The sequence below is a fragment of the Scomber scombrus genome, chromosome 19 (genome assembly GCF_963691925.1).
Source record: "Scomber scombrus chromosome 19, fScoSco1.1, whole genome shotgun sequence".
Classification (NCBI taxonomy): domain Eukaryota; kingdom Metazoa; phylum Chordata; class Actinopteri; order Scombriformes; family Scombridae; genus Scomber; species Scomber scombrus.
Window position 1 is genome coordinate 8,878,993 of NC_084988.1, and position 27,630 is coordinate 8,906,622.

The following is a 27,630-nucleotide window of genomic DNA, read 5'->3' on the forward strand; positions in this document are numbered from 1 at the left end:
AGTCAGTAAAGTACACTCTAATGAGCAGACAAACACACTTACAGTACACAGTGTGTACATAAGGAGGGAATGATGACGTACATGTGTGCGTCTGAGGTAATAGTGGATAACGGTAAATACATTTCAAGGAGGATTAATATTCTGAAACATCTTTATTTGAACTTCAGACAAAAGCAACAAATAACAGAGGATGAGAGAGAGAAAGAAAGAGAAAGAAAGAAAGACAGAAAGAAAATCATGCCAATACAATAACCATCAGTATTTGAACACGTCAGCCTACTCTGCATAGAGAGAGTACATCAAAGTAAAAGTTTTTCCTCTACCACTCACAGTAGAGGCATAATTTTAGGGTAAAAGTTCTGCATGGCTTCTCTCCTTGCCTGATGCTGCATGTGTGAGCACCAGGACACTTTGCATAGAGCCAGAAAGTTATCAGTCGGAGACATCTTCAAACGCCTTCACCAATTCTTCTTAAATACTGTCTGGATGAACCGGTCTCCTTGAGAGTGTGTGTGTGACCACAGCAGTGAAACATCAGAAGTTTCTACTGTGTATGACACATCATTTTGTGATTGTCAGGTTGGCGGAGCTTCAGGCCAGTCCTCCAGAGGATTTCACCCGCTTCTGCTGACGAAAGCCACCACGCATTTTACACACAAACATACACACGTCTAACATAATTTACCCCCCTATCCCGAGCCACACAGTGGCACAGCAATACAAACCATCAAAATACATTGAAAATAAGAGCCGTTATATCTATAATGGCTTATCATTAGGTTATTATTATAATAATATAGTTTAATATACAGTCAGGCACATTTACAATGGCTATGAAGCAAAAAAGGGAAAACTCAAAGTCATTATGGCCTTATCCCATCCACTAGCTCTTGTTCTCCCTTTCAATGGCAAGTGGTGTTTGTATGGGTATAATTGTATGAGTTTTTATGTGTCTGTGTACAGTAGGTGCCAGTACAGGAGGTATATGCCAGTGAATTTGAACCCATTGAGGACAAGAGCTGTCCCATTCCTAATTCGAGGGTTATATAAGCGCGCAAACACACACACACACACTCACTCACTGACCCCGAGAACACCATCCCCATGGGGTCAACTATGACGTATAAACAGCCTGAAACTGAGAGCTCCACTCCAAAAACACACTCCTCTATCAGTGATTTATAAGCAAACACACGGCTCTACTTATTACAGTAAGGGCAGTGTAAACACGTGCACCTGTACCTGTGAGTAAAACACAGTAAATAATGGAGTTAAAGGGTCAGTTCACCCAAAATTAAAAAGAAAAATAAGCTCTCACTCACCTTTAGTGGTATCTATCCATGCAAATACTTTATACTCAGGTTTTAAAACAGTCATCTTTGGGATTTCTGCCTCAACACTAATGCTCCACGCACACAATGAAGGCAAATGCAATTTCATTTGTGGCACGCAATACTATTGCATTTCTAAAATCCAAGAGCAACAGACTTCAAGAGATTTGTGACAGATACTTTCTTCAGTAGAAAGTCGTTCTAATGAAAGCTATTCACAGTGGGTGGATTATTCTGACTAATAGGTTTAGGAGAGGTTGTGGTTACATTTTAAAATGTAATCATTCAATGTACGTAGCATCACTGTCATTAAACCTGATATTGTTTAAATCACACCTATCTTCAAGGCTAAATACTACTTCTGGTGTGAAAAAAATGTGTTTTTGCATAATTTGGGTGAACAGATCCTTTTGAGGCATCTTTAGTGGTGGCTTTTTTATACTGTATGTGTGTTACAGGGAGAATGGAAATTAGAAAGCTTCATAAACAAATGCTATGTGACAATGAGATTTCTAAGCAGAAAAATAGCAAATTTTTTATCATAAACGACGACAACAACAGAGCAAAGTAATATTACCAAAAAAGATGTGAAAAACATACAGTGGGTTGTGGGTTTCTTAAGCACAACTATTGTGTTATTACAAATGTTACATCAGATGAGATGGAAATGTGTGGGCAACTCTACCAGAGAGTTTGATATGTCTGTAACCATGAATAATTTTATGTGCACTTTCTCACTGTGACCTGATGGGGAATTAACTCACTGAGGTGAATGGCTGGAACATTACAGTCCATGTAGACTTTTTACAGGGTTTAGAGAAGATTGCAGAGGGACTGCAGAGGTGGAGCACTGATAATGCCACACTAAGAATAGAGCAGCTCAGGCTGTGCAGTGAACTGAACTGCTTTATGGAAAGGTTAGCCAGCCATTATGCACAGTGGCTCTGCTTCATGACAGTAATGGCATGAAGTAGTGCAGACTGACCACAGTGAGGTGCTGTTACCATCATCCAAACTGTTCCTCACTGAAGGGGATAAGAGGTTTAACAACTTCCTTTACAAGGAACACAGTGATAAGCTGCACAAGCGACAGATTTCTGATGGCAGTGTCTATTTATGTGTCTCATAACTGAGCAGCTGACTGTTGTGAGTTTTCAATGGCAGTGCCTATAACTATGATTATGTTTCTGTCTCTCCAATTAGGAGTCTATTCGTGTCACCGACAGTCTACCTGACTATCTACCTTTAGCACAGCAACACTTGTTGCTGCATATTCAGATGATTGTCTTCTGGCAGGATTGTCAGCAGAGAGTTCACAATGGCAATTACATTCATTTCATAGTGACTTTTTTTCTTGATTCCTTTTAGAGCTTATTGAACAATTCTCCCTCCATTGTTGCTTTCGTTGTCTCAGATGAAGTGAAGAGTGGGAGGCAGTGACATTGCTTTCTGTATAAATACAGATGCCTTATTGCACCAGACATAGAACAGTACTGGTTTACGGTCACACACACACAAAAACTCATGAGTCCATTCAGAGGAGACTCAAGAGTCATCCTAAGACAGATGCCAGAGTCCTTTTCTCTGCTGTCTTTATATCCATTTGTTTTTTCAATGCATCCATCCCAAAAGCCCCTTTATCACTCGGTCTGTTTTCCAGAAAGAGAGGCCCAGGAAATCCAGGAAAGCAATTTTATGCTGACAGGTCTGATATGACCAGTTTTTCCATTTTATTCCCAATCTCTCCAGAGACTTGAAGCTCCTCAGATTCATAGTCGTCATCAAATGACCTGGGAACAAAAGAGACAATGTACAACAAGTTAACTACTGCTACACACAGCATATGTGTAATACTATCCTATTACATTATAATTACCAGTCAAACTAATTTTTAGGTACCAAGAGAAGTGCCTTTAGTAATTTTGGAAGCTTCTTAATGAAAGTTAAACTGCAAGGAAAACAACTTAAATAATGGAATGCCAGCATTTCCATACTAGAAAATGCACATATGTGCAGGAAGTCTGTGACATACCCCTCGTGTAGCTGCTCATTTGCAGTCTCCTCTGCCACCAGTATCTCATACTCCTCTGAGGCATATTTATCCCAGTCAGATGGCTCGGGACCTTCACTGTCAATGTCCTGGAACACCATATGCATACCACAAACGTCAGTATTTTACAAGTATTGACACCCTTTCAAACTTCCAGCTCCCGCACTGTAGCTTAATATTGCATAGAAGAAATGCAGATTCATACCTTTTGCACAGCAAATGGATCTCTCTGTTCATGGTCCAGGTATTTCTCCAGGTTGAAGAAAGTGTCAAAGAATATGTGAGCCATCCGGCAGCGCTTCAAATCACTCAGTGTTATCTTACCTGGAGAAAACAACACAAGCACATCCATGTATGTGTAAAATAAATGAAGGGAGATTAATGGAACATGGCAGGGTGTGGCTTTAAAAGGAAGATAAATGAAAGATAACATGATAATAAGAAGGGAGAGTGAGCTAGTGCTGGCACTAACCTGAGTTCTCAGGTTTTACCAGGTCAAGCATCTGGCAGAGCAGATCCTGAAAAGGCAGAGGTTCAATGCCCATCCGCTCCATTCTTTCACACTGTTCTTCATAGAAATACTCCAACTCAAACATGGACAGGATGCCATCACCATCAACATCCATGCAGCGGAACCAGTACTCTATACTGGAGAGAGAAATGAAAACAGGGTCACACACTGCAAACAGACAAAACACTCATAAACCAGGCTAAAAATGCAATCACATAGTCCCAAGAGACTATATAGTCTATTACCTGGTGGGATTTTTCTTGTCTTCCTCTGATATGAGGAACCACACAAACTCAGCATAGCTCATCCTGCCTTCCCTCTGCACAGCGTTACCCCTGGAGAGAGACAGAGATATTCAGTATTGTTATTACAGTGAAATAATCAGCTCTTCTGTGTTTGTTTACATGCGTGTTTCCACTTACCGAGTAACAGCCCCTGAAAACAATCTCTCGATGATTCTGTTTGAGGATGCTGTCAGAGGAGAGAATAAGAAAAATAAGCAAACGTGATTTTGTTCAAACACACAGAAACAAATGGATACTGTTTTAAGCCTTTGTGCATACAGTGGTTTGCGTATCTGCTGAGTCAGGGAATACAATTTTGGCTACATGGAAATATAACACAGTTAGCAGTGTAATGCATTTCACATCAGGCAGCATGAATGTGTTGAGCCTGGGACAAACAGCTGTTGTTTTTTGCACTAGCTAGTGGGGTCCAAACAAAATGGAAACTAAGCAAATAAATGTGCCAAATCCAAAGACAGTCTGCTTCTGATTCTGGGTCTTTACTGGCATCCAAACCATATTTAATAAATAGTACCAGGAAAATGACCATCTTAATGTTATCAGCCATAAATTTAATATTTTTTATTTTCACTTTGAAATGACAATTCATGCTTCTGGCCTGATTTACTTTGTGATAACCCATATGGATCCTGTTTGCACCCTCATCATTTCAAGTTACCGTGGTCATTGTATCTCGAAAGGTCTTTGGGGTCAATGTAGAGGTCATGGTCAGTGTCCAGCTCCCAGAACTTGCAGTAGATGACGTAGAAGTGTTCGTAGGAGAAGTAATCTGTGATCTGGTTGATATCGTCCTCCTCTTCCAGCAGGGCCAGCGTCTGCAAGAAGTTGCTCCTGCGCAGCTCGATCATGGAGATACGGCCCGTCCATGAACGGTTCACCACGTAGAATATCCGTTGGATCACCTGGCATAAAAACAGTATTCAATGGTTTTAATTAGCAGAGAGAGAGAGAGAGAGAGAGAGAGAGAGAGAGAGAGAGAGAGAGAGAGAGAGAGAGAGAGAGAGAGAGAGAGAGAGAGAGAGAGAGAGAGAGAGAGCCAATGATGATCACAGTAGACGTAGAAGTCTAAATGCAAGTTATACATGTAGAGAATCGTATGGGGGTTCACTGGTAACGCAGCAGAGAATTATGTTAATATTTGTCTCTACTGCATGTGTCTCTACTGTTTTCAATCAATCTGTTACTTTATTTGTCCCCAAAGGGCAATTGATTGCACAGCAGTGAAACGCAAAACACAAGACCAAAAAGCAAACCACATGATCAAATAAAATAAATACAAAAAAGAAGAAAATTTTAAAAAGACAAAAAATAAATGTGTAATAAATGTAAAAGTTTAATCATGGGTAAAAAAAAAAAAAAAAATCTTAAGGTAATTAGGTGTGCTCATATGACCTTTGCAGAGTTACGTGAGAGATGGCAGAGGGAACTGGAAGTCAACATCTGAAACTGAATGTAGCCACTGGGAGTTGTCAGACTGGATGGACTTTCAGCTTATTAAACTCTAATGAAATCCATACAAGCCCAGTCATCCCGACTTATTAAACATATTCCTCACCTTGCAATAAGAGACCAACAGTACATCCACAACTGACAATGGAACAGGACAATGGAAACACAAGGGTCCAGGCTCTCTGTCCCTGAAACACAACCCTACGGCTTAGTAAAGAGCGGATTAGCACTTATTTCCTGGTACATGGACCTCCCAGGGCTACTAATGTCTCATACAGTAGCGGGTCAGCTGGCCTAAACTGAAGGAAGTGTCTTAATATGGGCATGCCGAGGGTCGGGGCTTCTGCTTCAGCCAGCTATAGGGGGCATCAGTGTTTCCGTGATGTCATTGGACGCTGGCGCATTAGAGCATGGCCTTTCTCTGCATCTCTGTACTTCTATGCCTCAAACCCTTAACTTCTGAGACATGTGTTGCAGCTGTCCCGGTCCACATATTCTCACACACACGCACGCGCACACACACGCAGCCAGAGTCTGCTAAGGTTACTAGATGTGTATGGAAGCAGTTTTGCTGACAACGTAGGAGGAGTTGATTTAGAGGTGATATTAAATACTGAACATCTTAATTCTAATCCTTATTTTTCACATGTCTTTTTGCACAACCTTATTACCATTGCCACAGTGCATTTCCCTAAAAATATTAGTTGTGTACATGGCAAACTCACCTGTGAATTCTTGGTTTTATTAATTTAATGCTTTGCACAGTGTAAAATGTTATGTCATTTTGCAATGAAATCAATACAGTAAATTATATTTTGTTAACCATTTTATTATTAGTTTAATTAGTATTTGTGTGCATGTGTCGTATAATACATCAAGTGTGCATAACAACATTAATAATGTGCAACACTGACTAATGTTTAATCTAGGCTGCTGATTGTTTTGTGATTTTAATTAAACATGAAGCGGTGTGTTGGGACTAAGTGGTATTGATATTACCATGATACTAACAACGGCCTACATGGCAACCTGTCACACACAGGACTTTAAAGTCGCAAAAGAATTTCTCCTGAAAAAATACCAAGCAAAAACCTTGAGCTGCTGTTGGTTGGAAGATTTCATGTTTCTATATTTATTTATTTATTTTTTGCTATTTACCGTTGTGATGTATCGGGAATGGAATTCAGGTGCATCCTTCAGAAATGTGAGCCCAGGGTGTGTATCCACTATGTCCTAAACACACAAATACAAAACAAGAAAAAACAGAAAAAACATAATTTAGGCACATTTGTAGGAAAATATACAGAGGCTGCATGGAGATGTTTGCATAAATGTTTGTCATCACATATGATTCTGTGCCACCTTTCTATACAGCCCTTCCTCCATGTCTAAGCTTTTCACCGAATTAAGTTGTACATGCGACCAACCACAAGTGTCTTACAGGGATTAAGAAATGGCTTGTGGTGTTGACTGGTCTTAATATGCCACATACCTGCAGTAGAGGAATGAAGTCCTCCTGCTCCAAGTATTTACAACCAGGTTTGGCTAGCAAGTTAATAAATCTTGACGCGTCATCGTGGCAACTGTGCAACAACCTGGAGGAGAGGAGAGGAGAGGAGAAGAGAGGAGAGGAGAGGAGAGGAGAGGAGAGGAGAGGAGAGGAGAGGAAAGGAGAGGAGAGGAGAGGAGAGGAGAGGAGAGGAGAGGAGAGGAGAGGAGAGGAGAGGAGAGGAGAGGGTTTTGGTGGGAAATTGTTAATATCATAACCTGATCAGTTTTTTTATGAAAAAAATGGCATCAACACGACTTCTGTCTTACTTCCTCCAGGTTGCGATGAAGGAGTGAACAGAGACGAAGCCAGTCCTCTCACCACCTGCTGCGTAGAACATTGGGGCCTTCCAGTAAAGTGGACAACTGCATGCCTGAAACACAATTAACATTACCATTACATTACCCTGAAAAACAATCTTGTACTGTACTACACTGCATGTTTTCCTGGAATCAGTGATCACACTGCTCAGAAGGGAGTGGCAGCATAAAACAACACTGTATCAAGCAGGTCATTGTTTGTGCAATGATCTTTGGATTCAAAAAACCTTTAGGAATTAAGCAGTGTAGTCGTATCAACGTGAGACTTAAAATATTTATGTTGATCTCACATATTCCTGAAAGTTAATGTTTATGCTGACCTTTTAATTTGTCTTTTTAATGACAATCTCTTCATTTAAAACCTTTAAAAGAAGAATAAAAACATTATGTCACTTGTTAAACTGCTGACCTTTGCGATCTTGCCCATTTCATATATGTCAGCCTTCTCCTCCTCAAACTCAGTGAAGGCCGTCTCGATGGCAGCAATTGCTGCATCGTGGTTGGTGGCCAGGCCCAGGGCAGGGAGCCCATGGGGGTAGTAGAACCTGGGAATGTTGATGGCAGGGGGAGGAGGGGTGACTATCACCGGAGCCGGAGGAGGGCTGGGTGAGCGTGGTGTGGGGGCAGGCGTAGCTGTGGTCGGGGCAGGGGCTGGTGGGGGTGTGCCTGGTTTCTTCTCTGATTTGGACTGGACCTGAAAATAGAGAAGAGAGATCATGTATGGGAATGGACAGGCAGGCTTGAGGGTGATTACTTTACGCATCATATTTGCAATTCTTTTAAACCATCATTTAAAAAGAATGATAAAGAAAATCCTGCAACATCTCACACAGACAACATGCTGATGACTGAAATACCAAAGTCAAGCTATGTTTGATGTCAACCACACTATACAACTAACCTATTGTTACAAATCAGAGATACACTTGCAATGCATTTTAAGAATGGCAGCACACTTACATTACTACATGATTTTTGACTTAATCAAAATGTAAAACTTTTTTACCTAACTCCATACTCAGTTCAGGGTAGGTTACTAAGTAAGTAACTAATTACTTTCAGAAGTAATTTTCCCCAGCAGTGCAGAAAAGACCCAGCTTCACTTTCTGAGGATAAAGGACCTGTGTAAGGGATGTGGTGGAAACTCCCTGTGAGTCATACATACAGTGCAAACAACAAGGGACTTGTTTTACAATGGGTTAGTAAGTCAGTCAGGCAGGTACAAAGCAGTCAGTGCTGAAGGCTGCTTTAAACTACTGGAAAGAATTGCCTCAGGTGACACAAGCCTGTAGCAATCAAGACTATGCAGTTCTGCAGTCAAGCTTAATTTATCCTCATCTCAGCCACCTTAAATTAAATAAACACACAAGTAAATGGTAGTGGGTAACTGTATTTATGATGGTTTGAAGCCCTTCCAGCTTTAAAAATCCTTATTCTTTGTATATATGCCCATTAATAAAAGAAAATAAACCAGATTTGACAGCACTCTTAATCGCAAAAAATGGGACATGCTGCATTGTATGCTGGAAATGCATGAGAAAACATCAGTTGTCCTAGTTTAGGTGGAATTGGTTGGACATTGTAGAGCTTAAAAATATATGTTCATTGTTTTACTTTATTTCAAAGATGTTTTATTGCTCTCTTTTAGTAAACCAATGGAAAGCAGGACAGATGAAAAGGAAAAATGCTTCAGACAGTTCCAGCACATCTTTTTCCTCATGTTACTATCAATCTATTCTATTATCTATTTCACAAGACACAAACTTACAGTAGTAACAACAACAAAGCGAGATGACATGACAATAAAAAACGCTATTCAATTAACACAGCTTAAATCAAAACTCTTCAGTGTGGTCCAGCAGGAACTCCCTGGTGCCGGCTGTGTTTAGTGTGTGAGGCCTCCATACTGTGTGTATTGAGCTGGACAGCTGTAGCGGTTCTCCCCCTCCCACTCTCCTTCACAGCGTTCATTCTATCACTCTATTCCTGCACCTCCTGCCCTATTAATACCCTGCTGGTATCTGCCTCAGAATAGTTTGTCTTCCCCGGCATGTCACTCTGTGTGTATGAGGGCAACAGGATGCATTTACTGCATGTGTGTGCATTTCATATATGATGCATCCATGCTTGCTCATGTGTGTAACAGAGAGAAACAAGGAAAGAGATAATCATTAAGAGACAATTACGTATTTTGACTGTGTTTTGCGTCTGTGTTAACTTTGTCATATTTCTCATGAGTTTGCATTTTGTGTTCACGTTCAAACTTGAACCCAGTCCATCCTGCTCGTTGCACTGACTGACCTGTTGCTGCTGGAAGGACTTGAGTCTCTTCTTGAAGCGTGATGGGAGGACAAAGTCACACCCCCTGGCCAAAAAGGCCAGCTCTCCCCTCAGGTCAGGGTCCCGGCGTAATGACGTTTCCTTGATCATCATGGTGGGGGCCGAGACATGCAACCCCCCACCAGACACGGCCACTGACACGGTGGCTATAGACGGACCAGCACCGTCCAGCAACCAAATAACCAGTGAAATGAAAAAGACTGGACTGCAATGAAGAAGTCCACTTAAGAACTCAGATATCCAGTTACCAAAAAAAGGTCAAACACCTCATGAAAGTGGAGGAATATCCCGCATGAGTGTGATTTCACGCAAAACGTTCTTTGGCAATCACGCATTCACAAAATCTCTCTCCTCCAGACTCCACTTGTATTCACAGGCTCCCAAAGATGTGTCCCGTACCACAGTAATCCAGCAGTATGTCTACGCAAAGAGATGTTCCTTAAGACTTCCGTGCTAATGTGCAGACCGGGAGGTAGAACCATGGCACCCGGCAGTTTTTATGGCAAAACCAAACAGCAGCTTCTCTCTGGGGTAGAAAACCTGCAGTGTCCCCCCTGTCTCCATGTGTTTGGTGTAGTCTCACTGGTGCCTGCTGCTCCAAGCTGAGCTCTGACAAACTGCACTGAGAAACATGAGCCATGCCAGGGTCTGGCAACACGCACACATGCACAGCAAACCGGCTGTCCTGAGCATTAGGGTGGGAGGTGGGGAGGGGAGGGCTGCTGCCATGTTGCATATCTGTGTGTAGTGTTTTGCAGGACCTGAGCCCTCCTCAGCCCCTGCCTTTGACTAAAGTTAGCTTGTGGGAAGTTACAACAGAAAGTGACTCTGATTAAAATAATTTTACTGCAGACAGGAAGCTTAGGTCAGTGCTTCCATGTGAGTCGATGAGAGAGGTAAGCTGAAATATTTTCATAGAGGTCATTTGAGATGGAGAAATTATTTAAGGCTGAAACTAATGATTAGTATCATTATTGATCATTTTTTAATGAAGAATCATATAAGCAATTAGTCTATAAAATATCAGAAAGTAAAATGAAAAATGCTAATCACAACAGTCCAATTTAGCTGCAACAAATGATGACCTTTATGATTACGGGGTTAACCAATTAATCATGCCAATCCCAGTTTCCTGAAGCCCAAGGGGATGCCTTCAATTAGCTTGTTTTATATGAGTTAAAGCCCAGAAACCCTAAAAATATTCTGTTTACTATCACATAGTAGAGAAACACAGAGAAATATAGCTAATCTATTTGAGAAACTTTAAAGATGAAATGTTTAGCATTAATTAGATATCAAAATAACTTCAGATTATTTTCAGGTAATTTTCTCATCAATTAATCAAATAAGTGTCTAATACTGAAGAACAAACTGAAAAAAGCAAAAAACCTTACATTTAAAAACCTTGAAGCAGAAATTCGATTATCAGAATTGTTACTGATTCATCTTCTGTCATTTGACTTATTATAAATACTTATTTATTGCCTAATACTTTTAGCACTACTCTGACATCAGCAGTAAGATTTGTCTTCATTTCCTGGTGCTTTTGATAAGTAAGTGCAAAATACAGTAGTGGTGGTTGAATTCTTAAACCATGCTTGGAAGTAAAAACATAAAGATGAATACACCCCTGTTAAATTAGCATAGATGGTGATAGCTGATTAATAGTGACTATAAATAGATTAGTGTATAAATTGCCAAAACAACATCCTCCATCTGCCAGTCGCCCCAAGTCCGCCCTCTATCCCAGCTATGTCAGGTCAGGCCAGCATTTCTTCAGTGCCAAGCAACACCAATCTGAAGCCTGATAAAGCACTGAGAGAGCAACAGGGGATCCCCTCAGGACAGACAGGCATGACCTATTTTAAACTTGTTCAGCTAAAATCCCAACACTAGGACACTACAACAAATGTCTTCCTGTAACCGTTTACACATTCTGTACCGTATATATCAATGCTTGCCGCTGACTGTCAAAGAAAAGAAAACCGTCACTTTCTCAGAATCTATTGGCACAGTAAACACAGATGCCACTGTGGTTGTGTTTCAGAGCAGTGGACAAGGAGAGTATAGTGCCCTCTAGTGCTATACTGGGCTCTATGATTATGATCACTCCTTAAACAGCAGGATATACTGTGTTTGGTTGATTGAAGAAGAAGAAAGACATGATTGGTCTTAGGTAAAACCTTTTCAATAACAGAGGAAAGTGATTTTCTAATTCCTGGAGTCATAAAACTAAATGCTTAAGGTGCCATGAAAATCTTACATTTGAAATACAAAAACATAAAAATACTAAAACTGGAATTGTTTGGTTTTTCCACAACAACTCAGCAATTCATACAGTAATTTGTTGGGGGGTTGTTGTTGTAAAAATGTTACTACTCTTATCTTTCTAACATGTTTCCAGGATGTCCCATCATTTGCATTCCTTGTTCATTCTGTCCTTGTGACCCATGTATCAGTGTGTATTTCATCACTATGTAATGTCTCTTCCTCCATGCCAACATGGTGTGTGAGTAACAGATGACTAACAGAGCAATTTTGCACACTGGACATAGAGAAAAGTTCAGAATGTGCCTGTGTATGTGACTGACTTTCCAGACAAATAAGTGAGTCCCCTTGGGTTTTTAGGGTAACTCCTCTCAGCTCCCTGTACGCCCTATTGCATTCTTTGGAACAACTGGACTCTGTACTGAAGCCAAGGTCACATACCGATCCCCCACACACACTCTCTCTCACACATTGTCATCTTTCTGGACACTTCTCACCTCCATGCTGCAGAGGGAAACATTATACAATCAGTATCTAGTGTCTATCAACAAATGAGCACGATCTGGAGAGTGCACAACTGTCTTCTCATCAGCCCCTCATTTTATATTGAACACCCCACTCCTCCCTCTCCCTCCTTTTAGGTTCCCTCCACCACTTTTCAACTTCCTCTGCAGCACCTCATCAACTGCAGTGATGCACATGTGATATCATAAATCTCTGTATAAAGAGATACATGTGTGTGTATGTGTGTGTGTGTATGTGCATGTAAGTGTGAGTGTTTGTGTGTGTAAAGGGAGCCAGAACAGATGCCATTGGGCAGCTGTGTGCTCTTTTCCTGTCTGACTGACAGTCAGTGTAACCCTGCCCTCTTGAAGTTTCTCCGCTTGGTCCTAAAACCTGCCCCTTAAACCAGTGTTAAACTTCATGCCACCATTTCAAACATGTGCCACCTAAGCTGACATTGCACCAAAATGAATAAAACTGGTAATTTACCAAGCTGTGAAAACTGTGAGAAGGGTCAATTGCCAGAGACAAGCTGGAGGCAGCTCTTAAAAGATTCTGAGATCTTCCACTAAAATGTGTGAGAATGTAGCTGCAGTCTGCTCAGGTCACATGAAAGTGGGACACTGGGAGGGATATATAAGGTCAGTAGTAACGTGTGGGTCAATTCTGCATGATGGCTTCATTTATTTATTTATTTTTGCTACATGCAACATCAATAAGATTTACGTAATAATAACCTGGAATTCAAATGTCACGCAACTTAAATTATCTACAGTATGAAAACTATAATGTATTATATAGCTGCTTTGAAATGCCAGGTGGCTGACTATAATAGCTGTGTTGTGTTATTCTAACACATGATGAAAATCAATTCAACTGCAGGTGACATATTAGAAAAAATACTAAACTTTTGACTGCCAAATGTGAAGCCCTTTCACTTAGTTCCCTACAGTTATTTGACAGATTATATGTTATGCATGAAGATCGCATTACTTGTCACTACTTAGTGCTACTAAGTCTATGAAAACAGTTCTATAACTCCTACTGTTGCCCTGGAGGGACCCCTGTTAAATCTGAAATGACCCTGATGATGTCATAGTGATGTCATATGGGTAAGTTATGTCAAACTTGGGCTTGGAGACTGCACATTTAGAGTTTACATTACCAAGTGGGGATGTGGAGCTTTAAAGATGTGGGCATTTACTGTACAAGGCAGTGAAAATCTAATGGAAAACATTTGGAACATTTGATAAAAACAAAAACCTACTGTTATAAGTTTGTATTCATCTTATTGTCATCTAAAATTCATATAGTTAAATTAAGTGTGAATACATGTATATTAATGAATAATAATAATAATTTAAATGCTGATTGGACACACAGCATGTTATCCAATAACGACAGATGGATTATTCTGATGTCAATGATCATATCATTTAAACAACATGCTTATCTCCCTCAAAATTAGCATATTCATTTAAGATGCTGCGTTAAAGAGAGAGGAGGAAGTGAGAGAGGCTGAGAGAAACAGGAAAGGGAGAACAGAAGGGCTGATGGAAGTTGAAGGGGGAGCTGAGCAACAGGTGTGTGTGTATGTGTGTGTTGAGTGTTGTGTGATTTCCTCCGCCCACCGCAAAGACCTGATCCAACCCCACTGCTACAGCAGCAGGTGAGTCAGCAGCCTTAACGGCGTTGATGAAAAAAATGCATGATGGGAAGACCAGAGGGAGCAAAGCGGAGGATCAGCTGTCCAACAACAACTGCTGTTTTTATCCAACTGTTCAATACACACTGGACATACACACATGCCCTCCTAAAGGGTTTAATTAGCACATGAGCACTGATACATGTGTCTAATTTGTCATGGTATATCATTTGTGTGAGTGTTTGTGGGGGTGTGTTTGTGTATGTCTCAATGGATCTAGTTAACAAGAACTGCTTCTTCCAGTCTTTCGGGGAAAGTTGAATAGTGTGAACATAACAACTTCCTAAACACATGTACACACACACACTCACACACAACTGCCCTATGAAATTGGCTCTCTGCTGTGTGTAAAATTATCTGTGTAAATATAGCAACTGATTTCATGTTTATTTCTGCTTCAGGCACTGGGCAGACTTCACAAACATATACATGCATGCACACTGACAACACGCACGCATGCATAATGTCGGGAAGGATACTAAAATGCAATTTGGTAGATTTTGTGGATAACCTAGAAGAGATATTACCAGTGATTTAATTGGACTGCTCAGTCACATTAACCACACCTGTTACTATCAATTATGTTTGAATTATCAAGTTTCATCAAATTATATATAGATATGTAGATCTATAACCATGTTGAAAAAAAATTGTTTGTATTTCTATGTTTTTTCACTTTTTTCACTTCACAAGAGCAATATCAAGACAAAGTGATTGACGCAAAGAATAAATAACAATAACAGTACCAAATAAAATGCAAAACTAACAGTAAACTGAAAGTAAAAATCAAAATACTAACACTGTTGGCATCTCATTGTCAGAGAATTGCATTTACTCAGTTAGGCATTGTGGGGGGGGGGGGTTTGCAGGGATTGCTGGTCATGGAAAACATGTTAATTGGATTGCCAATTAATGCTAGATTTGTTTGTCAAATTTTCCATCAGAAGAGACACGGAACTGTTTTCTCTCGGAAGGTCAAAGGTCAAACAAACCATTTTTACAATTCTGGCTACTCTCAGTTTCAATAGGAGAAAATAAATGGTTTATTGTTTATACAGAACAGATGATTATGCCAGATTGGGGTGAGAGAGGCTGAGGATTTGAAATGAAGGATGTGGCTGCCTTCCATCAGGCAGAAATAGGCTACAAGTTTTGATGGTGATGGTTTTAACACTATTGTGCACATTTGAGTGGTGTTTGTTGATATATGGAAGGTCTTGAACTTGAGTGTTTACAGCTATGGTTTGTTCTACTAAAGCATTATTGTTCTTTTCTTTTCTGGTCCATTTCCAAACTTAGTGCATTTGGTGAGAAAGAAAGTAATTAAAAAGGTTTCATGCACCTAGTCAACCAAGCCTTAAATACTAACTAATTTTCACTGTAGGGGACAACAGGGACAGTTTGTTCGTTCTAAGTCATCTCTGATGCTTTGTAGTAAGGGGCTAAATTAGATTTTTGATGTTTTTGATGTCCTAGATATTGAATCCTAGATATAATATGGATTTGGTTTGATGTTTACCAGGTGAAATCCCAACGACAGCACTTGGGGTTTGTTAGAGACATACTCTTAGACTTGAATTAGTCAATATAGAGTAGCCATACCATAACTGCTGATCAGATTATGGACTGACAGAAAAGATGTTGAGGGACGAGTTAAATTAGTGTTTGTATTGCTACATTCACAATCAAAGCTTTTTGACCGTTAAAACAAATTATGTAATAATGCAACTTGTCAGATATTTTCCAGTTCAAGTCAAAGAAGTTCGCAAATCAGACTTTTTGTGAGAGGTAATCATTACTACACTGGCAAGTGTGCATTGTTATGAATGTCAGCCTCATATTTTTATTTAATGTTATTTTTATTGCTTGCAGTAAAACCAACTGCCCACTGGGATAAATAAAGTTTCAACTTAAACCTGATATCATATGAAATAAGCTACTCCTCCTGCCCAACTCTGTGATTATAGACTCACACTCACTTTAGACCAGGCATGCCAAATGCCATCTCCATGGCGATAACCCTTTCCCTGGATTGAGTGGCGGGTGGAATGCTCCCAGGGTTACCGTGCCAACAGCAGGAAACGCAGTTCACATCACTGCTCTATTCATTATTCCCAGTCTCACTTCCTCTCAAGAAGGACACACACACATATGGACACACACGAACACTAAGTTGCCTTGGGAACCTCCCTCCCTTTCTTAACTGCAGGGAAAGAACGGAGTTCAAGTGCTGCTTCCGTGATAGATGAAGTGAATCAGTGCAGGCCACGGTCTACCTCACATCCGAAACAGAGGAGTACAACCTGGGAACAGTTAAAGATACAGCTGCTGTGGAGGTCTGAAGGGAAGCAGAAGCTGTCCCGTAATAAAAAACATCACAAGTTTAAATACAAAGCAGCTATCAGTCCAATGTTTTGGTCAACTTAAGTACTATAGTCTAACACTTTATTACCACTCTATTTTAGATTTATAAGCAGTAAACCCATCGTATTTGTAACACACTACAATAGCATTGTGCTAACAGTTAATGAATTATTGATAACATTTTTTCATAATTTGTAGAAGAGTTTAAATGTGTTGAAACCTTAAAATATGTTGAACATGAAGGTTTATTCTAGACCTTGAAAATACAACTATATCCATATACTATATATTTGAATTGATATGGATATCTGAATAAAATTTAACTTAAATGTAAAATCAACCAAAACATGTTTGTAGTTCACTGCATTACAATTTGTTGTTGCATATTTCCCAACACAAACACCGCTAACCCAATACCAGCCTGCCAGTCTCTACTCTACATGCACTGCCACAGTATGTCTTTCTGAACAACTGCATCACATAAAAACACAAAAAATAGACCTGAAATTGAAAGCACTGGCACTGCCAACATATGGGGATTAACAGGATCAATGGCGGACTGCCATGACAAGACTTATGGAATTTTTTACTTATTGCATCACTTTCCTGCTTATTTAAAGAAGGACTGCCCAACTACATCATACAAAAAACTGCCTGCTGAATCACTTCCCTCAGCAGGAACAGCAGCGTGTCAACAAGCAATGTTAAATAACAACAAAGTCCAAGCCTTCATAGGCCAGCCTGGTGTTTTATATTTATACACATTGCTATGAGGGCAAGTTTTGCATTACCTTCCCATGGCTATCTTAGGATTTAGAGTAAGTGAGCTAATCCCACATCAGCAATAGTGATGGCTCTCAAACCGGAACTGTAGCGAGAGAGCTGTCACTAAAGTGCAGTAAGAGACTCCACGCAGCCAATGGCAGAGCAGATCAGCACCTGTGTCCTCTCTTTTTTCAAATAGAAGAGTAAAGATAGACAGGAATGTTAGGAGAGAGAAATGCTGCATTTCATCAAACACAAGTCAAGATGAGCGATATACGACAACAACCTATGTACAATACTTCTTATAGTCCCAACTACATTGCATGTGCATTGCACTGCATATCTTTTTTCATCAATCAAAGAACCGTTTTTTTCACCACCCTTTCCTACAAGCGGTCATTTCATCATAATGTCACAATCATGAAAGGTTGTGTTACTGTTGCAACACAGGGCAGTTTTCAGTGATGTACTTTCTTGAAAAAAAAAAGATAAAAGCAAAAAGCAATCAAAGTAGATCATAAAACACACAAGCATGTGGAAATCTACTTTGACAAGAAAACTGATTTAAATCCTGAAACACTGCTGTTAGTTCACGGATCGTCCTGCAGATGGAGCTATAGATCCTCTTCATATTAAAAAACAGGCGTGAGGTTAGCCTGCAAGCTGACACAGTAACCCCATAATACAGTAGGGACTGACAGTCACTAGAGGGTAGCAGCTCCCTGCTTGTTACCATGTCTGAACTGTCTAACTGTCAAGCCTGGCAGGTGATTCTGGATCTGACAGAGGATGTTGGCTTCTGCTGCCTTTGATGCCCTGTGCTGCAGTCAGCTCCAGCATCTCATCTTATTCAGGCCAAGTATCCTGACATCACCTTGGCTGATAGAGTGTGGGGTTTGTATGATGAAAACCAAATGCTTATGGATCACCAAAGAGGAAACCGCAGCTCAATGTATCATTAACATACCAACAACTTGAACAAAAGTACAAATTTGTCATTATTGAGGTATTACGGAGACTATAATGTAAGAAAAACAAACTGATGTAAGCCAATATAAAAAGCATCTGGACCTTCATCTGGAATTCACACTGGCATACATTTTCAGACAAAAAAAAAAATCTTGACACACTTCTTATGATTAACTGGTGAGAGTTTCTTAGCTGCGAGGCAATAATCTGGAGGAAACCACCCGCCCAGGTTGGGTGGAGCTGGCTGAAGGGCGAGTTCAAAGGGAGAGGGAGGACAGGGTCAGACAGGGAGAATGGAGGGTGTTGGGTGGGGGTCTGGGTGACACCCAAGCTTCTACTGAGTCATTATGTTCTGGAACATTGGCAAACAACCAAGTTAAGACAACTCTCTCACACGGAAACATGCACGTAAGCATAGCACAACCAGCTACACCCACAACAACACACTATAGTGAAATAAACCTAAAAGAAAAAAATTGTCTCCATTTGATCTCCCCTGGTGCCATGATTCTCTGAGGAAGCCCCCCTCAGCCAATCAGACTGCATAACTGGGGTATTCTGGGGAAGGGGAGTCCCACCATCTTCCTACTGCTTGTAAACATGTTGTGGTGGTTTCCATGGCGACACAGAGGGAGGCCAACACAGTTACGCAGCAAAGCCTCCCACTAAGTTAAAACTGATTTTCTGATGAAAAAGTGACTTGGATTAAAGTCAGACTTGCATATGTGTGTGCATCTGTGCAAGTGTACACACACCAGGAGAGTGCACTGAACTGGGAACAGCAGTTGGATTTTATCCCAGCCTGCACTGGGAGTGGTGAATCATGATGTCACTTGCTTAAAAGCACTGTGTGTGTGTGTGTGTGTGTGTGTGTGTGTGTGTGTGTGTGTGTGTGTGTGTGTGTGTGTGTGTGTGTGTGTGTGTGTGTGTGTGTGTGTGTGTGTGTGTGTAAAAGTGTGTGTGTGTGTGCGAATATGACCCAGCCAAATGTGTAAACTTAATGATCTCCACTCTCTCTCTCTGTGTGTGTGTGTGTGTGTGTGTGTGTGTGTGTGTGTGTGTGTGTGTGTGTGTGTGTGTGTGTGTGTGTGTGTGTGTGTGTGTGTGTGTGTTTCAAAGGGCTAGGAGGTGAATATTCCATTGTTCAAACTAACCTTGGATGGTATGAACTGTATTGGAAAACTCATCTCACACATAGCAACACAGGCCCCTGTCTGCATTGCTGCATTGTATGTGTGTTTGTGTGTGTGTGTGTGTGTGTGTGTGTGTGTGTGTGTGTGTGTGTGTGTGTGTGTGTGTGTGGGTGTGTGTACTTATAAATGAATGCATTCATCTGTGTGCTTGTGCACCTAGCTTGAAACGGGCGTCTTTCCCCGGTTGGCCGAGGTTCCTGCTGTGACCTTATTTCCTGTGGAAGCAGCCGAGAAATGATGTCATCCTCCACCGACCCAGAGTCAACAACTGTACACTGCAGCCCCCCGCCCAGCTTTCCCAATCACCCTCCCCCAGCACCATGATTCTCTTTTTCTCTCTTTGTCACTCTCCGTTCTTCTTTTTTTTTTAACAACGGTTCCTCTTCTTCTCTAGCTCTGCATGAATTCCTCTTTTTTCTTCATCAGCTTCTCAAGCAACAAAAAAAAACTTCTTCTCCCCTGCTGTCTCCAACATACATTCTGCTTTTCCTGTTCTTCCTGTTATGTCCCCCCTATCTCCATGCTTTTCTTTATCCGATTGTCTTTTGTCAAGGTTCCCCGTGCCAAAAAGTAGCAGGTTTCTGTCTTAAAGATCAACAGATCACTTCCCTCATCTGGTTAAAAAATACAGACAGGAAAAGCCAGAAAGAGGAACACTCATCCCTCTCTTAGCAACACATTCAATACTGAATTGCCCTTGAGTGGCACTTAAATCCTGAATGCCTTAATGAAGCTTGTGACTAACAGAAGATGACTGTTATTGCACAGTTATTTTCAGATAAAATATGTTTAGATGTGTGACTGTGAAATACACGTACATCCACAAGCTAATCTTACTTTTATTAGGTGTGCTTTTGAGATATGATTTTCTTTGGACAGGTAGCTGAAACTGTCTGGATGTGAGCAGAGGCAAATTCAAGTTTTAATTAGACTTGACGCTGCCAGTGAGAAATCTAATTTTGTGTCTGCCGCTTTATTTGTTGCATTCATTGCTTGGAGAAAGTAAAGTACAGGGTGTCCACAAAGTCTTTTTACAATTAAAAAAATTCATTACAAAAGGTTTGTTCTTTGTACTCAGTGGTTATCAAAGATTTTAATCACATTGCATCTGTGTATCGTGTATCGAACAAAGATACGGGACATCAACGACTTGAAGCAAAAGATCACTGATGCCATTGCCACCATTGATGAGGCTATGCTACAGCGAACATGGCAAGAAATCAAGTACCATCTTGATGTGCTTCGTGTAACTAATGGTGCCCATATAGAGGTGTATTAAATGATTAAATTTCCACAGATTTGTCGATTCACTTGCTTTTGTAACACATTTGTTAAATTGTAAAGAGACTTTATGGACACCCTGTATATTGGCTTGTATGTTTTCTGGCAAAACAAGTCAATTAACGCACACTTTAACAAGGGTCTTTGTCATGCAAATCCCTAATTTCAGTGTAAAACGTCCTTCATGAATGGATTTGTTACCAGTTACAAGTTAGGCATTATAAATATTACAGCAGTGGATGTCACAATTACAATAATACAACCTGATATAAAATACCAAAGAGTAAAGCTCTATCACCTCCCCACCAGTTTCCTGGGGGAAACCTTCCACCCTTGAATAAGGTTAAACTGACCAGTGCTACTCTACCATGGCCAAACATCCACAGCAGTTGGTGAAACACTCAAATCAGCAGTGGGTTAATTAAGACATCAGAATGGCAGCTCTGGATACAGCCAGGAGTGTTTGTGTGTCTGTAAATCATGTCACCATTGGCTGTATTGAACCCCTCCCCACCCCCACCCCAAAACATGCTCTCAGATATCTCTTCTTATATTTCCCAAAAAAAGAGAAGGATGAGAAAGAAAGAGTATCCGCCACTGGAAGGCCATTGACCTAAAGTACCACAAATATTGCACCGTGTAACAGATTTCCACTCTCAGCATCACTGCTGCAATGTCCCCCTGCTGAGTTTCACTGCTATGGCCTTGCCTCTGATTTATATCAGCTGGCTTCCTTGTCTCCATGGAGATTAATGGGTCTGCTCTGACAGGTGCAGAAAGCCCTGTATTACTCTGTCAGCAGCAGAATCAACAATAAACACGTGGACACACGCACACACAGATGAGGATGCTACTGCCTGGGACCAATATCATCCCAGAGGGCTTAGCGGAACTTCCCATCAAAGCCAAAGCAGTGCCAAGCGAAACACAGCTACAAATCTCCAAGGTGGAGTGTCTAAGTGGTGCTGTATAAGAGCGCAGGGTCGTTTTCTCACTTGTGTTTGAAAGGGCTTGCCTTGTTTACAGTTTGATTGGCAGTTTAATGTGCAACTGAGGCAGGGGGCGGGGTTGGCGCTGAGGAATATTAGCATAATTCCCAGAGTGCCAGAGCCAGTATTGGGTGTCAAAGAGCTATTCCCAAACTGAGCTGTGACCCACAGTAGCACTAGGTCAACTTACCTCGGGCCAACAAACACACTCATACACACATGCTCCATTAAACATGCATAAATTACCAAAATGGGATTCATATGAATACACCTGTATGCATATGCAAACACATAAATGCACACACATATAGTATATGAAATCATGGATATACACACAACCCACGTGCACAAACCCACACAATCACACACACGCACTTATGCAGGTCCATTTACACTGTGGCGACAGTGAGTCTGTTAGCGGGATGCCATAGTACAGAGGGGTGGACAGATTTAGGTCTCCCTCACACCTAGTTCTGCCATGGGTGGAGGGGTTTGGAGGGTAACGATACCGTTAACACTCAGTGTGCCAGCAGACGCCTCACACATCCTATCCCACCTCGCGCCCCCCACCCCACCCCCCTTCACCTCCAACCCCACCTCCCCACACCCCCTCCTGCTGAGCTCCAATCAGCACCTCTCATTGGGCTGCTTTGCCCTCTACACAGCAACAACTGTTATTCAGTGCTCCCAAAATAACACAGCGGCCAATCAAAGGACAGGACCAGAAGTGGTGGTCAACGTAGACTAACTCCTTGACCATGGGTGAAAGGCACTAAGAAGAAGAAAAACAAAAAGTATGTTTATAAAGTAACATCATTTTTTTAACCATTTATTATTTATTTAATCACTCCTTGCACTTTTTACTTCTTTGCACTATTTGTATTTAATTTACAGTTCACAGGAACGGTTGGTCATTTTTTGTATATATTTTTGTTTTGTTATTCTTTACTTGTCCATTGAGAGCCACTAAACTGGAGTCAAATTTCTAATATGTGTAAACATTCTTGGCAAGATGATCTTGATTCTGAAAAGGGAAAAAAAGCACCCATATGCAGGAAAGAAGGAGTAGATGGGAAAGAAAGAATGACAAATGTAAGGATGGCAAAAGACTACAAGGGATGTGGAGGCAGAGAAGCAGAACAAAAAAGGAGAAGAAAGACGGATAGATAGTCAGCCAGGATGGAGGAGAAATGAGATCGTCTAATGATGTGTTCGGGTGCTGGCTGTTCTGTTCTGACTGTGGCAGCTACCATGGTAACCTCATAAATAGGTGCCCTACATATCAGCAGGGCATAAGGTTACACAGCTCAGTAAATAAACACACACCAACAGTGGCGGGAGAGTGGTGAGGAGAAGGAAGGATGGAGGAAGAGCAGAAAAATAAGCAAATTAATAAAAGCCAAAAAAAGAAAAAAATCTGAAGGCAGTGAGGCAGAAAGAAAGGAAAAACAGACGACACTGATTCAATACTCTGTGTCGGTATTAAATCCACAATGTGGTGTTGAACACCCACATCAGAGATAAGAGATAACCCCCTGAGTTCTGAGTTTATTCACTGCAGTATCAGTACCTTTTGCACACCAACTCACACAAACACACACACTGAGAGAGAGGCACACACTCCAATTCCCTTACCCTCTCTCTCCTTCTGTAGCACAACCCTTAATTACCTTTAAATATTTCCCAGGGAAGAAAGGAGAGCCAACACACACACGTGCAGACATAAACACATTTGCAGTACAAAACACAAGTTATAAACTACAAAAAGTAATCAAAGAGCCACTCCTAACACAATGAGCTGCTCTGTTCCATGATTCAGAGTGCCAGCCTTCTTATTCAAGCCCAGATAGGGAGATTGTATCAGGGTATTCATTGCGGTTAATGAACACTATTTATCACGCCTCATCAGTTACAACGGCATCAACCCAGTTGTGTCAAAGTGATAAAATCCTCGCCCAGGCATTCAAAATGACACGTATCAAAGCAAATAGAGGCAGTCTTTCAAATCATCTATTCTCAGTCTAATGCTAATGCTCAATCAGTCTTTCTCTTTGTCTCTGTGTGTCAGTAAGTCTGTATACAGTATGAATGCCTCTAAATGTTACACATACAGAATTATGGCATCAAAATATATTTAGATGATGCCACATATTACAATACATTATAAGGATCCTAATTCTAAACATCCTTACTATTTTGCAGTGAAAACAGTGAATTAAATCAAAGCTGCATGTCATTTCTTCCAAAATCAAAAACTGAGCAACTAATAGAGAACACTTTTTAACACTTTACCTTAGACTACTGATTTGCAATGGATATGTATCGCGCCATACGCCACAAAACAGAAGTGACATGTCAGAGCAATAAACTACTGTTTTAGCCAGAGAAAGTTGGATGCAGCAATTACTGTTTTTTTCCCCACCAGACACAACAAATAACTACATTCACTAAAGTCTCAGATGTACTTTACGGTAAGTCCTTAGAATGTCTATTTTTAAGAGGAGCTTTAAATGCAACAACTGACTGCAGAAAAAATAAAATCAGACAGATACATGGGTAATAATGTGCAGCTGTATACCCACGCGAAACTGTAATATACAGTAAATGTCCATCTCTGTCTCTGTCACATTAGTTTGTGCATTTGACAGCATTTTTAATTGTAAGGTCTGTCTGTCACTTACCCTGATCACCTCTGGAGTCTGCTGGATGAGGAGCGTTGAACCTGTGTCTCTCACAGCAGCAGGGTCAGCAACAGTAACAGCAGCATCCCTTATGGCGTTTGTGGTTGAGATGGCAACAGGAGTTGGAGCCTCAGGTGCAGCCACAGGTGTAGGTTCAGGTGAGTGTGTGGAGGAATGCAAGCTTGCAGGTGCAGGTGTTACAGGTGCAGGGATGGATTCTGGATCAGCCTCACCTGTAGAGTCTTCTGTAACTTTATCTGTAACCTCAGTTGTCAGTTCAGGTATAGGTGTAGGCAGAGGTTTGGGGGCAGTATCGGGTGTAGGTTTAGGTGCAGGTTCAGATGTAGCCACGCCCACATTTTCAGTTACTGCAGATACAGATGTTGGAACAGGTGAAGCTGCAGGTGTGTGTGCAAGAGAGTGTTTTGGTGGTACAGCTGGGGCTGTTGTCATGTGAATTGATGGAGCAGTGGGCGCAGCTGGTGTGTTCGTGTTCTCAACAGGGGTTTCAGGCCTGCTAGTGGAGGCCAGCGTGTCCTGCAAGAGCCTCATAACCTCCCGCTCCTTCCCACTTTTCCTCTCAGCACTACCTGTGCTCCCTGCCCCAGAATCCACCAGCTCCTGTGCAAAACTCTCAATGCTCTCCAGGATTCTCAGAAGCAGAGCCCCATCCTCCTCCTCTCCCACCACAGCATCATTGCTCTCTCCCTGGGATGTAGTGAGACCCTGGGCAGCCCTGGTGGTAGGACCATTCATGGCTAGGTGGCTGGCTGGCTTTTGGATTTGGAACTGGGCCATTTTGGACTGAGTAAGAGATTCACTGGAGGTGATTCCCTGACATCCCTCTCTCTTCCTGGTCTTGGCTGGAAGTGGAGGCTCAGTGTTTCTGGGATGGCTCATACTCTGAGAAAGATTCTCCAAATCCAACAGAAGCTTGTCAATGTCATCATTCCTCTGTGTGACAACTTTGGGTGCTGAGACTGCTAATGGGGCGGAGGGAGGCCAAGAGGGGCTGTGGCCAGTGCTGGATGACAAACTATTTGAAGAGTTATGGAGTGTGTGTGGTTGGGATAGGTGCATGTGTTGACTTAACACAGTCCCATTTTTGTTCTGGGAGTTGGTCACCCCTATGATTGGAGTGTTTGTATGATGTGTTATTTGCTCTAGTGTCTTTCCCACATCTGTCTCCTCCTCCTCAATATAGAGAGCCTCCATAGGGGATGCTGGTGGAGTGTGCGTGTATGGAGGGGTGGGGGATGTATGGTGAGGGGACGGAGAGGAGCTGGATTGAGAGCAGATGACAGATGGAGGAGAGAGTGTGTGTTGTGTGATAGAAGGATGTGGATGCTGTAGTCCATTGGTGAGGGGAGTGGCTCTGGAAGAGGAATTTAGGACTGGTTTTGTATGGATGGAGTCTGACTTCAAAGAAGATGAGGAAGATGAAACAGAGGAGGGACTAGAAGATGCAGAGTGAGTAACAGTCTTTGGGATGGGAGGTGAATGCACCACATCCTCATAGCGAGGAGGTTGCTCATTGCCAAATATTGGAGAGAACGGACCCTGCTGGAGGGCATGAAGACTGTTTAGCAGCTCAGCCAGATCACTATGCCCACTTCCAGGTGCACCCTGCCCACTGCCTCCCAAGCTTCCAATCCCCTCCAGCTCCAGAGGAAGTCTCTTCAGATACGAGCTGAGTCGGGCCATCATGGCCCGGTACACACTGTCAGGACTGGCCCCTCCATCCTCAGGCCCTCCACCAGCTTTGCGTCTGATACACTGCTTGATGATGTCAGTGCATTTTTTTAGGTCTTCAGAGCATTTAAGTAAGATGTCAAGGCAGGCACGGATGTCCTCCCCACCCGCTCCCCCAGAGCCCACCTCTGCACACGTCTTCTCCAGCAGACGGGCAATCAGGTTTTCATCTCCCAGGGTATTGCGGTACAGGGAGGCCATTGTGCTCAGACTTTGGTCCAGTGACCCAATGCTGATGCTGGCCAGGCTGTTTGTTGAACCACCACCCACTTTTGTGATGGATGATAATGTGCCTGAATTGCCTTTTAGCTTTGTCTCCTCCGTCCCTGCCCCTTTTCCTAGCACAAAAGGTGGCAGGTTCTCATCATTAGAAGTAGCTGTGCCATTTGTCATGCCATTAGCTGTTCCATTAGTGGTGATGTTGGAGCTGAAGTGGCCATAGATGATCTCAAGATCAGTGGAGCGACGACTGAAAGAGTCAGGACGGACCTTACGACCTTTCCGGAAGGTGACGTGGCTGGAGGAAGACAGGCGGAGCTTATCAAAAGAAAACTCTTTGAGCTTACCGCTGGCTAGGTTGATGGCCTCTTCAGTTATGTCCTTCAGACTGCTAGAGCAGCTCAGGTTTCCAGTTGATCCTCCCCAACTAGGGGTCTTTTTACCTTTCCATGCGGAGCTGTCCTCCCCTACAGACAAATTACCACTGCTGCCTGCCCTCTCAAGAGCAACACCACCATTATAACTAGTATCCATGGTTACACTCATTTTACCATGGTTGGGAAGCTGCTGAGAGATAATGTTCCGGGTGTGTATGGGTGAGTTGTTGAGGTCAGTGTATTCAGGGTCAGGTGAAACAAGCAGCTCGGAGCAGGTTCCATGATGTGCAACAGTACAGTCGAGTCCCTGGGACAGTGCCCCACATGGCCCCGAGCAGTAGTGCACAGCATGGGAGTGAGTGCGCCGGTCCACTACTACACTGTTGTAGCAGCTCACACTGCTCACCACTACACGATAGGCTGCTGCCATGGTGACCAATGTTCAAAAAAAGTCTGTCAGGGCATATGAAGGTCAAAAAAATATTAAAGTATCAAAGAGACAATGTAGCTTCAACAAAAAAAATCTTATAGGATTTAATGTTTTGTTGAAAATCCGTCAGTTGAGAGAGAAAAACAGTTTACATCCAAGTACCGAATCATCTTGCAGAGAAAAAGTATTTCTTGGCCAAATAAATAAACTGAATGGTGCCAATTTTCAAAGACATACAATTCTACAAAAAACTGGCAATCAGCACCTGAAAAGATAAC

At 41.8% G+C, this 27,630-nt stretch overlaps 1 protein-coding gene across 2 annotated transcripts; it reads right to left on the reverse strand.

The window, feature by feature from the left end:
* Positions 1-137: 137 nt before the first annotated feature.
* Positions 138-27,630, reverse strand: ppp2r3a (protein phosphatase 2, regulatory subunit B'', alpha). 2 transcript variants are annotated; one of them, XM_062439735.1, is made up of 12 exons: positions 24,575-27,630; positions 7,925-8,209; positions 7,465-7,568; positions 7,139-7,241; positions 6,805-6,879; positions 4,856-5,099; positions 4,315-4,363; positions 4,138-4,227; positions 3,854-4,029; positions 3,587-3,705; positions 3,364-3,470; positions 138-3,121 (listed from the first exon to the last, which is right to left on the reverse strand). In XM_062439735.1, exons 1-12 carry the CDS (start codon positions 27,350-27,352, stop codon positions 3,025-3,027), a joined length of 4,227 nt encoding a protein of 1,408 aa, XP_062295719.1. In that variant the 5' UTR covers positions 27,353-27,630; the 3' UTR covers positions 138-3,024. The 2 variants fall into 2 exon arrangements, with proteins under 2 accessions (XP_062295719.1, XP_062295720.1); XM_062439736.1 differs by lacking the exon at positions 24,575-27,630 and adding an exon at positions 9,817-9,993.

Coding starts and splice junctions, on each gene's coding strand:
- ppp2r3a (XM_062439735.1), bottom strand. CDS start 27,352: ATGGCAGCAGCCTATCGTGTAGTGGTGAGCAGTGTGAGCTGCTACAAC. Junction 7,242..7,464: donor TTCATCGCAACCTGGAGGAA/GTAAGACAGAAG, acceptor CCTCTCCTCCAG/GTTGTTGCACAGTTGCCACG. Junction 3,706..3,853: donor GGTAAAACCTGAGAACTCAG/GTTAGTGCCAGC, acceptor TGTTTTCTCCAG/GTAAGATAACACTGAGTGAT.